General features: G+C 41.9%; 1 protein-coding gene across 1 annotated transcript in view; it reads right to left on the bottom strand.

Annotated features, from left to right (window-relative positions):
* Positions 1-13,055, bottom strand: part of radil2a (Ras association and DIL domains 2a) — a 28,640-nt gene that overhangs the window by 10,583 nt on the left and 5,002 nt on the right. The window contains exons 5-10 of the mRNA XM_003442506.5: positions 9,731-10,423; positions 8,796-8,833; positions 7,265-7,434; positions 7,078-7,190; positions 2,808-3,027; positions 2,417-2,589 (exon numbers count right to left, since the gene is read on the bottom strand). Coding sequence (XP_003442554.2) covers positions 2,417-2,589; positions 2,808-3,027; positions 7,078-7,190; positions 7,265-7,434; positions 8,796-8,833; positions 9,731-10,423 — 1,407 coding nt within the window. The remainder of the gene's footprint in view (positions 1-2,416; positions 2,590-2,807; positions 3,028-7,077; positions 7,191-7,264; positions 7,435-8,795; positions 8,834-9,730; positions 10,424-13,055) is intronic.

Below are 13,055 nucleotides of genomic sequence, written 5' to 3'. Positions count from 1 at the left end.
GAAACATCGGGTGATGTCATCTTGCCAGCTGATCTTTCAGAAACACCGACCTTTTCTTAGAGCGTCTGCTGAAAGTAGCTCGAGGACACGGAAACAGGTCAGTCACCTGGCTGCGTCATCGTGTGTTTGAAGTCCAAAATGATGTAAAATTAACAAAAACATAACCAAATCATACTCAATCATCTTTATCCTTTTTTATTTTATTGTATGTTTTTTGGTTTGTTAGTAAGATGACTGCTGATCATGTTATGACATCATTCTGCCTGCTGATGTTCCAGAAACACAGAGGATTCCTGCTGGAAGTAGCTTGAGGATAAGGAAACAGGTGACTCACTGCATACTATTCATGCATCTGTTGCAAGACAAACTTTACAAACATGACACGGTTTATTCGGTCTGCTCCCACTTGAACTACTGGATGTAAAGATTGTGCTCAGACTTGCTGGGGCCAACAGAAGCTGGAAGCTGCTCGGTCCCACAGACGCCACGCTGAGCCGAGGAGGAGAAGGTGAACTTTAAGTTCTGCTTACAAACAACGCAAACTTTAAAAATGTCTCATTTTTAAAGATGTCTGAGATTTAATGTCCCCCTAAAATAAGGCCGTCCAGATGCTGTGTTCTCTGGCACAACAAGCGACACCACTTCCCACATCTGGTAATTTACAGCTGTGCCAGCGAGCCACTTCAGCTCTTAGCAGCTCCAGATGGAAAAGCAGAAATCTTCAGAGGGTGTGTGCCGTTTAGCGGCAGCCACAAAGTGACCTCATGCCAGGGGGGAGGGGTGGAAGAAGCAGCAACTCAGAGGCAGAAAAGACGAAACGCTGCGCCCGTCAGATGAGTCATGGGTGGTGCTGCGCGTCATGCAGTAAAAACAGGTGTCAGCCTCACAGTGTGAAACCAGAGTTATGATTCAATAGTCAGTAAATATTTCCGTTTTTTAAACTGGGTATATGAAACACAGTGAGTGTACATCATGTTCTTTAATAATCAATAAGAGTGCTGTAGATGAAACACTTCCTGAGGTTATGCACTGGTAAAAATAATGGCTGTTTTATACGACTGAGGTTATTTAGAGACAAACCATGTGACCTTAGACTGACACAAGAAGGCCTAAATATAAACTCCTTACCCGCCCACCCCTCATTCAGGGCCAGCTTAAACTGCCCTCATGTCCTTAAGTAACGTTAACTAACTGAATGACCTTCTAGGTGCTTTGTACCTGGGGAACTTTGCAGGTCCGTTTCCCTTCACTGACTCAGTGTTTAATAACATACTAAGTGAGAGCTCAGCTTCCTTCTAAGAGTAAACAGGATCTGAATAGGTAGCTATGAGAACAGCCTGCTTAAGGAGGGACTAAAGTGGCGAGCTACCACAGCAGTGAAGTGTAGAGGCAAATATGAACAGGTTGTTCTCCGATTGTCTGTCAGCCTTTAAGATGATTTTTCTCCTCTCTGTGTTTGAACAGCTCCTTAAATGAGGATTTAATCTGATAATTTATGAAGTGTTAGTCCGAGCAAACAGGATATCCTCATCACAGCCAAGTGAAGTCAGTCACACCTTCACTAGCAGTGTGACATGAGGGTTCAAACATTTTAGTGTGTTTACTCTGTTTCCTCATACAAATGTTTCTCAGAAGACTGCAGCTGTTCTCAAGGGGACAATAACCATAAAGCAAGAGCGTGCCTCCACAGACAGCACTGCCCTCGGGCTCTGTGGCAGTGCTGTCAAACATGTGGCCCGGGGGCCAGAACAGGCCTGACAGTGCGTCTGATTCAACCCGCTGTATGTTTTATTTTTCTTTTAATATGGTTATTTTGTGGTAATGCAGAAATCGTTTCTTCTTCTTTCATTTTTTCTGTTGCTTCTTCCCTTTCAGTGCTCATTTTCTTCATTTTTCTTTCTGTCCTTATTTGTCTAATTTATTTTCTTTCTTTTTTCCTCTTCTCTCTTTCCTTCTTTTATTTCTTTCTCTCCTTCATTTCATTTTTCCTTTTATTTCTTTCCTTGTGTCTTTCCTTTTTTCCTCTGCTCCTTCTCTTACCTTTCCTTGTTTCCCCCTTATATCCTTCTTTCCTTTGTGTGCCCCTTCCCTTTCCTCCTTCTTTTCTCATAACTGGTTTTTACTCGTCCAGTTTAAGATCAAACTGCTTTGTAAGTGGCCCACAATCTAAAATGACTGACACGCTGCTCTGTGGTGTTACTGGTCACCATAATGTTTGACAGAAGGAGCCAAGAGTTTGGAAAATATAATTGAGCTTCAGATTTCCCCAAAGATGGAAAGTTTTAAATGAGCCAGAAACATTTAACTCGTACACATTAGAGGAAATACTCGGGCTGGCGTAAAACGTGACTCTGCCGCTGGGCTACACCCGCCTGTGGTAAGACAAACAGGAAAGGAGAAGAGGATGTCCTCTGACCTGCAGCAGGGTTTCTTTGGGTGTGGCCAGCAGATTGACAGCAGCAGAGAGCTTTTGGAAAAACTCGGTGGCCAGATCACCCAGACCGATGCTCTGGATCCAGTCCATCAGCAGGTCCAGGTTGGCCCGGATCTGCACGCCTCGGGACCACTGATAGAACCCAGCGACAGATCCTGAACAACAACAGAGAGAGGACATGAATGATAGTTATAAAGTTTATTTGCACGTCAGCTTTCATTAGAAGTTTAAAAAAGAGAAGCATAAACATTCTCATACACATAAAAGAGCAAAATAAGACTAAATATGATAAAACAATAAGAAGACAGACTAAAAAGAAACTCGCAGTAAATATTATATTTCGTACATTAAATGAGAAAAAAACAGATCTTACCTCTCTCCATGAGGGTGTTGAAGAGCGATGCATTGATGAAGAAGAACAGGTAGGCGCAGAGCTGTAACGAGATGTCCGGATGCACCTGGAAGGCCGTCAGCAGCTTCAGCGCCTCCTTCAGGACCTCCAGGATGCTCTCAAGACCATCGGGCACTCGCAGCTGACCGCTCTCCGAGAAAGGGTTCCCATCCAGCAGGCCAGACAGGGCCGAATACATGCTCTGTGAAGGGGGGGTGGAGACATCATCAACTACTGACACGAACTCCCTTTGCTATGCCGTGACTCAAGAAACAACTTAAAGTATGTAATGGAGTATTAGGGCCCTCTGAAGGCAAAAACTGTAAAAATAATGAATTTACCATAAAAAGGGCAAATTTAAATACGCAGAAAAACTTGTGTGTTTTTCTGCTAATTTATAAGTAAAAAAAAAAAAAAAATCTGGCATGGGCCCTAATTACACAAAGAGAGGTGCAACACAAATCATGTGTCAGGTGTGCAGGACATCATAATTCAAAGACAGGAAGGCATTCACAGAGTGAACAGGAAGCCCCGCAGAAAAGCCCGAGGTTCACAGTACAAAGGGCAGCTGTAGGGACATGAATAGCCCGGTGCTGCAGTTACACCACAGTTTGACTTATTTCAGACACACACACGAGTATTTTAAGGGGCCCTTTTCTTTCCTAATAAACTAAAGTCTTTTTCACACGGTTTTTAGCTCTCCTAGAATAAAGTCTGTTTTTCTGCTAATTTGCTCAAAGAATAAACTTAAAGCATAATATCAAGCTCATACTTGCATCTCATTTTGCTCCTGGTGTTTCTATATGTCTCACTGAACAAGAGCACCTGTTGAATTGTTGATCAGAGCCATTTTTTTAAGTTGTAAATCTGTGCAGTGCCCAGAAAAGGTAACTAAACACTCAAAATTGATTCATACAACATAATCTATTTATAACAGTTTCATTCTCCCACTGATTTAACGACTGTATGGTAGTGCTACATTTACAGCATTCGTAACCCAAACATGACCCTCCCTGCTGTTTGTGTGGAAAACGTGGGGATTTTTCTGATCTCCTAGAAAGTGAACTCAATGCTGAAAATCTGAGGCTCCAAGGCAGCAAATTTGTATTTACTTTGAGCTCAAAAATCCACCTGCAGGTTGAAGGAAGCAGACTGTACACTGACAGATTTACAGTGTAGATAAATAAACCTGCAAGCTTATCGTATTGAATACTACCTCGCCGTCAGCTCTTATCACTCCTCGTGCTGCTGCTTACACAGTTCTGCCATTGTTTCACACGCATGACATCAACCGCTGCCTCATCGAACACACCAACACGCTCACACAACATGACTAAGATAATGAGCTCAGACACGCTGACAGAGGCCGTAACCCTGCATGCCTGAGGCAACAGGTCAGCTGATAGTTTACAGTGAAACTCAGCAGACCTGCAGGTGTTGAGCTGGGCTGATGGTTTAAAATTACTTTCTGTGCACACAGACGCCTTTTTTCTGCTTCTTTAACACATTTTTTCCACAGTTTTATTTACAGTATAGTCACAAATAACTTTAGCAGGGAGAAAAAGAAGAACTAAAGAGTCATACTTCACAGGAAATTAACAGAAAGACCCTTTTTGACTCCTCCTCCCTTCCTTTTTGTCTTTTGGGTGTTTCTCATATGACAACTTGTCTTCCTCTGCAGGAAACAGGCTTATAGCTGCTAATCCTCCCTTTCTCCAACAGAAAAACAGTCAAGTGAAACATGTATAAGTAATACATGTCAAGACAATTCAGAGTACACTATACTCAGTAAAGGCGGAGCTGAGTGAATACAGAGCCTCAAAAGTGATAAATTAATGTCTGACAAACAACACACTTTATAAGGCTAAAAACATACAATAAGAGAATTATATTTTCAGAAACTCATTCGAAAAATCTCTGAGTAAACAAAACAGGACAGGCTGTTCCTGCTTCCTTCCTCAGAAGTTGCAGGGTTGTGGCGGTGGTGCAGTTTCTTCTCATAAAAATCCTCAACATCCCAGACTGGTTTCAGCCTTTTAAAAATATGCTGCCTGGCATTTTGTCTCTAAGAAGGCAATTATTAAAGTTAAAAACAAATGAAATTCCAACCCCTCCCTTTTTTTAAACCTCTAACATTAACATATGAGTTGTAGTGTCCTTCTGCTCAGATTTAAGGTGGATTATCTTTCTCTGTCAGTCTTCCACTGCTAAATTCTTCACATTTATTGTTCTCCAAAATAAAGCTCAAATACCCAATCCAATGAACCTTAATCCACCATCATTTTTGAGTGGACAGGGACTTTAAATGTTTGTGCTTTAATGTTGACTGGATTTGGTGTAAACCAGACAGCCTTAAAGTGCCACTTCAGCCTGGGAAAGTCACATAAAATCAGCCTGGAGTGCCTCATTAGGCTGTAAAACTACAAACCCGACTGCCAGACACAAGATGATTCCCAACATTCACAAGTCTAAATCAAAGAGTGTGCCCAGAGGTTTTAAGGGTTTAGAATAAATTATCTTCCTAACATCTATCAGTTTCTCACATTTTTTTTTTTTACAGTATCTTGTGGTGTTCCTCAGGGCTCTATTTTAGGGCCATGTTTTTTTTATCCATCCATCCATTTTATTCTTTTTAACCCTTTCACACATAGTGGTCACTACAGTGGACAGCTATTCAAGGACTGTTTTCTTAAATTTGTGTCAGTGTTGATGGTATACTTGCACATAAACACAACACAGTATATATTATTTATGCATTTGTCAAATTCATAAGTCAAAACGTATGTTGTCCACTTAGGTGGACATGTATAAAACTCTTTGAAAAGTACATGTTTAAAAAATGAAGCTCAAAAATCTTTTTTTCATGCCTAAAGATGAATAAAAATACTTAAGAAAAAGGATCCTGATTGAGGTTGTCATTATTCATGCATGAAAGGGTTAAGGTCACGGGGATGCTGGAGCCAGCTGTCATAGGGCTAACACAGACACAGGCAGCCCTTTACCCTCACATTCACACCTTCTGCTGATATATAGAGTCACCAATTAACCGCAGATGCAAGTCTTTGGACTGTGAGAGACAGAGAGTACCTGGAGTGAACTCATGGGAAGAACATGCAAACTCCACACAGGAAGGGTTCAAACCAAGCTCTCTAGCTGAGGTCACACTGCTAACCACTGTATCCCCATGAAATAACAACATAGACACATGCCTTAGACTATGAAGACCTAAAAAACTGTTTGTAATAGATGCATGTGGACATGTTGTTAAAGCCTGTTGGTTATCACATCTTAATCTGAAGTTGAATCTTACAGCTCCAGCTGCATATTTTTAACTTGGGCGGATGCAGATTTACCACTTTTGGCTTTGCGTCATTGGGCGGCTTTGCACAGCAATTGCCAGATATGTTCTGGTCAGTCCTGCTGATTATGAACATGAAAATGTGTTTTTCATTTTGTTTGCTACATTTTTCTCGACGTTTAATTTTGCTTTTAAAAATATTCTGTCATGTAACTCAAAAGCTGTAGAACATTTTCAGATTGTGGTTCTGTTTTAGTTAATCAACAAACCAAAGTAACCCAGAGAGAGAGAAGACTGTGTTTATGTTGCACTCAGTGCAAAACAGTGTATTTAAGACATCTTAAAGACCAGCAGACACCATCTAATTATCTTTTTGACAAAAACAGTGACAAGCTGGTTCCAGACTTACTTATCTATTTGCTTTTAATTGTTCAATTTTATGTCAGATATTCTCCATCCACTATCAGCTGTGTCCTGGCTAAAGAGCCACATTTACACTAATTATGTTTTCATTTAGTCTGCAAAATAATAATTCCCCTGTTCATTTTTGTTTGTTTTTAAATCCTCTATAAACCACACTAAAACACACCTGCTGTTCTTTAAAGCGTTTTGCAATGTAACTTCAACATTACAGTTCAGCTCACATTACAGTTCTGGTTTATGTTATTCAACAAACCAGCGTAGCCTCGAGGGAGAGGACTGTGTGTGTGTTTATGTCGTGGTCAGTGGAAAAGACACTCGCTCAGTATCTCACAGGCCTTTCCTGCCTGAGAGTTTGTGTTTCCATTCTGTTATTGTGTTTTCTGTCTGGACAATGCTCAATCAAAACAGAATACGCTGTTTGCACTAGACTTCCCGTTTCATGTGTGACCAACACTGAGATTAGAGAGGCCAAAAGAGATGTGAAACATGTGATGTGATTTTTATGTGAGCTCTTTATGTTATCAAGCCAACCTTTGTTAGGTAGTAGACGGTCTGCTGGAAGGTGAACATGATGACTTCCTCCAAGACTGTCATGGCTTCCTCGCAGGCTGTCCGAGTGGATGATATCTCAGAGTCCAGCAGACCTGTAGAGACATACAAATAAGTCTTAACAGCACACACACAAACACAGACAGCGGTGAGAATGATGAATGCCCACCTTCATCCTCCTGGTCCAGCCTCCAGGGCAGCAGCTGTGGGACTTCATGCTGGATGAAGTGCAGCAGTTCGATGGAGTTAGCCATCCAGAGCACCAGCGGCTGCAGGCCCGGGATCAGCTCCTTCATACTGAGAAGCTGCAGCTGCTCCGACTGCTCGTCGCCAGAGCTCCTGATGTAAAACAACCAGTGTGAGATTAGATCTGAAACAAGCCTGAGAAGACACTGTGAGCTGTCTATAAGCAGAAAAAGTTTTTTACAAAGACCCACGTGACCCATTCTAAGCAAGTGTCCATTCAACAAATGTGATATTTATTGTATTTTATTGAGCTACTTTACTTTTATGTTCTTGTGTTTAAATCAAATTTTAATTTCCTGGTTTTCTGAATAAATAAACTCCATCTTATCTTATCCATTCACTCTTAACTTCCCCGTTAAAGTTTAACATTTAACTGGTTAGTACTTTGATAACCAGTCACGTATTGTTTTGGGAGGTTTGAGTTTTACTAAACAATTAAATGTGGGATGTTTTAAAAATCATTCAATTACTATTAATTCTGCAGATTAACTGATATTTAAACTTTCTGTCATGGAGGCCATACATGTTTTGCCTCCAACATGACAGCATTGACAGTCAGTAGTCTTTGGGTATCTAGTATAAACAGTGGTCTCCATGTCTGCTTGCTTCAAACCATTTACAGTTAACTTCCTTTTAAATTTTTGCAAATCAGCAAAATACTGTGAGTGGTTAAGCACAGTTAAACACAAGTTCCTGCTCCTTTTCAAGAAGCTGTGTTTTGTCTTTTCCCAATAAAATGAGTTAACATTTCTGATTTGTGATGGACTAACCAGTTAACTGACTGAAAGCAAACGTAGGAGGTGTTTTTATGGTTTTGTTATGATTTGCTGTGGCTCAAGAGTTGGGAGTTCGCCTTGTAATCGGAAGGTTGCCGGTTCGAGCCCCGGCTCGGACAGTCTCAGTCGTTGTGTCCTTGGGCAAGACACTTCACCCGTTGCCTACTGGTGGTGGTCAGAGGGCCCGGTGGCGCCAGTGTCAGTGCGCCCCAGGGTGGCTGTGGCTACAACGTAGCCTGCCATCACCAGTGTGTGAATGTGTGCGTGAATTGGTGGATGACTGGATATGTAAAGCCCTTTGGGGTCCTTAGGGACTAGAAAAGCGCTATTTAAATACAGGCCATTTACCATTTACAGGCCATTGCTGTGTTTTCTACTGCTACACAGCTGTTCGCTCTATATGTCATAGAGGTCATATGATCCTTTGGATTCCTCCCTTTTATCGAAGCCCACACAATGACCTCTGACTCAGAATCTGTTGACCTTTGATAGCTTTTCTCCTGCTGATATAGACAGTTTTTAATTCTCATGATTATAAAGCTTTGTGATCACAACACAAACTTCTCTTTTTGTGCACAACCTAAAATTAAAAGAACTTAACCTTTTTCTAGAGGAGCATGTTAATTTCATTTAGAAAGTATAAGAGGTCATATATCTTGTGAAAACACTTGTACTCACGTTTCTGGCTGGATTGCTGCAAGCTCCTTTGTTTTCTCCTGAGGGGGACAAAACATAGAACATAGACATTATTTCATGGCTGCTTTAAGTTTACTAATGGGATGTACCAGTGGAAAAACCCTATTTTTGTCTTAAAAAGCTGCTGTCAGGACATCCGAACATAATGCAGTGTCAGTTTTGCTACTGAAAAGCATGGATACAGCCATTTTTGGCCTTATTGCACATGCAATAGAAGCGGATGACCGTTTAAATGAGTCATACAGATGTGATTTGATAATGTTTGTTGCACACAATTTACTGTAAATTGTACTAGATTTTACTCCCCAAAAAGTATGCTTTATTTTTCGCGTGATGTGGCTGTGACAGGAATGTTCATTTCTTTGGAAAGCCAGGGGAAGTTGTTATCAGAATGAGTGTAATTATTGTAGATCGAAGGCTCAAAGCTGTGAGCAGTGCCTGGGCATTTGGTTCTGTCCTGCAGCTCTTCACTCAGTCCTCAGTGTGAATGTTTAGAGTCAAATTTCACATATTTCAGGTCCTTAAAACTGAACCTAACAGAGCAGAGATCAACTGAACCTGATAAGGAGCGTTACTTACAGTATATAAGTATAAAGGCAACCAATTTACTTTTTTCAGTATTTAGTCACAACTTTGAAACAAAAATTGCTCCATAATGGAAACTGCAGAGCACACAAGAGCATCTGTGTGGCTCTTCTCAGCGGTGCACACACACACAGAGCTCTGCAACATCAAAAACAGACTTTCAAACTTTTTCCTTATCTTCTTTTTAGTATCAGATCTGTTAGATTTTTAACCTTAACCTTATTATCACTCTCACATTTGATAACCCTAACCCCAAGCAAAAAAACCCAACCCAACTGCCAAATAATGCTTTGGTCATGAAATTTAACGTGCTGCTGAGTTTTTTTCCTTACCCACGTAATGAGCTGGATCTGATTGGATAGCCGAAGCAGCAGCTGTCTGAAATGCGTCAGCTCAAACGTGGAGGATGAGTGCTGGATGCAGAGACTCAGCAGGAAAGCTGGTGTCAGCTTTGGTTCATTCCCATTGGGGTCCAACATGTCCAGGATCTGTTGTAGGACTTTTTCCTCCTGGTCGAGTTCATAGCTCAGCGAAGCCTCAGTGCCCTCCAGGTCTCTCCAACGAGGAGGTAAAAGCTTCCTCTGGAGCTTTTTTCCAGCCACCAAGGAGCCGCATGACAAACAAGAGGTCCTTGAGTCAGAGTTTGGGCAGAGTCTGGTCATCCAAGGAGGAGCGTGAAGTGATCCTGGTGTGCTTGTAGGATCCTTAAACATGAACAAGTAGTGTTTCCCCAAGCCAACCAAATCGCCTGGATTCAGTTCAACCTCCTCTTTAAGGAGTAAACCATTTCGGGTCACAGGAGCTCCATGAAGGGGCTTCAGCATCGTCAGCGTCTTTCTGTGCTCTCCTCCTGTGGAAGTTTGGCTGTTAGAGTCCAGTCGTCTGACACAGCAGTGCTGTGGTAACACATCTGGAGCAAACAGGAGGATGTCCACCTTCAGCCTCTCCTCATCTTCTCCAGTGTGATGCTCCCTGCAGCAGCCAAAGATGGTGGTGGTCCCACTCATGAGATAGATGACGAAATCCTGCCAAAAAAAAGACATTTGTATCAAATGTTTCGCACAATAAATCCAGCTGCAAAGCTGGCAGATCAACTGCTTCGGTTTCCATTGTAATATCTCCTGCTTACGCTGGTAAGCGCCCCCCAACTCTTCCTGATGTGATCTTTGGTAAGTTCTAACTTGGCAATATTTTACTGTGAAGGGTTACAACTTCTATGGCACAAGAGGTTGTAACTCAACTTCTTGTTGTAACTCAAATATACTTTATCCAATCTGGCACAAACTTTACATTCATGACTTTGTCACTCTGGGTTCTGATCAAGACATAGGAGTAGTGGGTGTTCTCTAATGCCACCTATTGGGCACAGGAAGTGATTTGTAACTCGTTTGTGGAACTGCCAATAAGAGTCCAACAGTTTTAGCTTTTCCTTAAATCCCACTTGTACACAGAAAACTGATGTTGGATGGAAAGCAGTAAAAAGACTCTTATTATCCGTTTATCTGCACAGGTTTTGGCTGTGATTACAGTAAAGAGCGCTGCTGTTGTCAGCTCTTTGCGAGTGAAATGCTCATGCTGTTGGACTCTGTACCACCAGCGACGACTTCCTGCTGTGTCTTCCATGACAGCAACAACACAAGCTTTCATTTTGCGGCCTCATATTCTTCCTCTAATGCAATTCCATTCTTCAAGCAAACATTCGTTCAAAGTAGCAGTCAGCGGGAAGCCTGGGATTGATTTCCTTGTGTAACACTCTGGAAATAAACCAGGAGTGTGCGTGCAAGCAGCAGTAGGATCAGCTGGTAAAAGTACAACTTGAACTGGCAGAGTGAGGCGGGACAGGAATGGAAGGGCTTATGAGCGAGACGGTGAGGACCAGGAGCTCAGGGTCACCACGTTAAGACTATTACTCAGGCAATGATAGCCTATCATCTCTGCTGCCTAAAGCCAAGCAGCCTCAGCATGAAGGCAGGGCTACAACAGCATTCATATCAGATGGTGTTAAAGACCTTTTTTGTTACTTTTAAGATATAAAGACAAAATGATTAATAACTGGGGTGCATTGCTGTAATGGGTAATGGTATCAACCAATATTCCACCAGTCAAGCATACGCAGACTCCACCATCCTGACTGAAACATACTCAGGCTTGCTTATTGTAAAAACACGGCTCATTCAAAAACAATAAAAACTTGATGGGCATCGTTCCACCACAGAAGTTGTGGCTCAGCATCAGAACTCTTTCTCCACTGAAATAAATGACAGGGCAAGCCAAATTCAGTTTTGTTTCTTTGGTCTCCAACAACACAGTTTCAAAAAACAACCCAAAAATCAGCTTTCAGTTCCTGTTGCATGACCGCTGGTCCACCACAGACCCGCCTCGTTCCTTTGCTTTGGCTTTGGGTCGACCCATTGTTGCAGAGTAAGATTAGGTCGGCTGCAGCTCTCAGTGTGCCGCCGTGCTCCCAGCATCCTGCTCAGTCAGCAATCCCCAGCAGCGGGGATAAAAACACTGCGAGAAAGAGCTTCCTGTTCCTGGGCTAAAGCCACAGAGTGCTCTTTGGTTTACTGCGCAAAAGAGATCTTTAAACAGGCGATGTTGACAAGGACAGATTTTGGAAGTAAGGACAGTTTGAAACAGAGGTCAGGTACACTGGTATGTTGATTACAGCACAGCAGTGTTTACACGCTACAGTTTATCCTCCTAATCAGGACTGCCTCTTTGTTCTTCCAAAGATCCTAAGCAGGTTTCCTTCTGGCAGAAGGTTGAGCACTCTGTTCTTCATCCTTTCATTGACACATGATGACACAGGGCTCGCCCTGAGCCCGAACAGGATCACCTGGTCCTAACACACCTGTGTAGCAGTGATTCCGCCCTGTCTGACTCTCTGACTGAGGGATTTTCTCCTTGAGTTACATAACAAGCTCAGTTCGCCACTATATGTTTCTCTTCCTCTTGTCTCTTTTAAGCTTGTTTGCTTACACGCTCACAGGAGACACTCAAGGGCAATAAGAGGTCTTCACAGAACCAGGTTTATTATACTTAACTAAAACTTTACAATAAAAATTAACTTCAAGTCTTTAAAATGTCAAAAAAGGAGTTCAGACACTGCCTGCAAATCTGCTTCATTATAAGTTTTCACTCATCTGTAGGTCAGCTTTAAACGTCAGATACTATTATTGGCAATAATTTGGTTAAATATGACCAGGCTGAAAACAGCACTGTAAGAGAACAACAGCACCCACCTGTAGCTGATATTACAGCAGCACATCATTCTCCTCATTTCCAGATCCATATTTTTGTTCTTTGACTATACCAGAGCAGTTTTGCAGGTAAAAAAAATAATAAAATAAAATCCTTATTTCTCTCACACTGGGTTTTGTGCAGGCCACTCAGTTCAACCTCAATCCAAACAAGCCGTTTTAGCTTCTCCAACTTTAGACTAACTTTCATGTGATTAGCTACCACTCACAAACAAGCAAGTGGGTGGGACTTCGTTCCCTGAGTTGACCAAATTAGGCTTATCCTCTATGTGACATCATACAAAGCCCAGAGTATGAAAAAAACTAACTGAAACTGAGTGTTTAGAGCAGGCTGAAGTCTGGGCTCTGAGCTCACAGGGATAACTGCTTTCTACAGTGACCTCATTATCTGAAA

The sequence above is a fragment of the Oreochromis niloticus genome, linkage group LG4, assembly GCF_001858045.2.
Source record: "Oreochromis niloticus isolate F11D_XX linkage group LG4, O_niloticus_UMD_NMBU, whole genome shotgun sequence".
NCBI classification, from domain to species: domain Eukaryota; kingdom Metazoa; phylum Chordata; class Actinopteri; order Cichliformes; family Cichlidae; genus Oreochromis; species Oreochromis niloticus.
The sequence above is the reverse complement of the archived record's forward strand: the minus strand, read 5'-3'. Positions and strand labels throughout refer to the sequence as shown.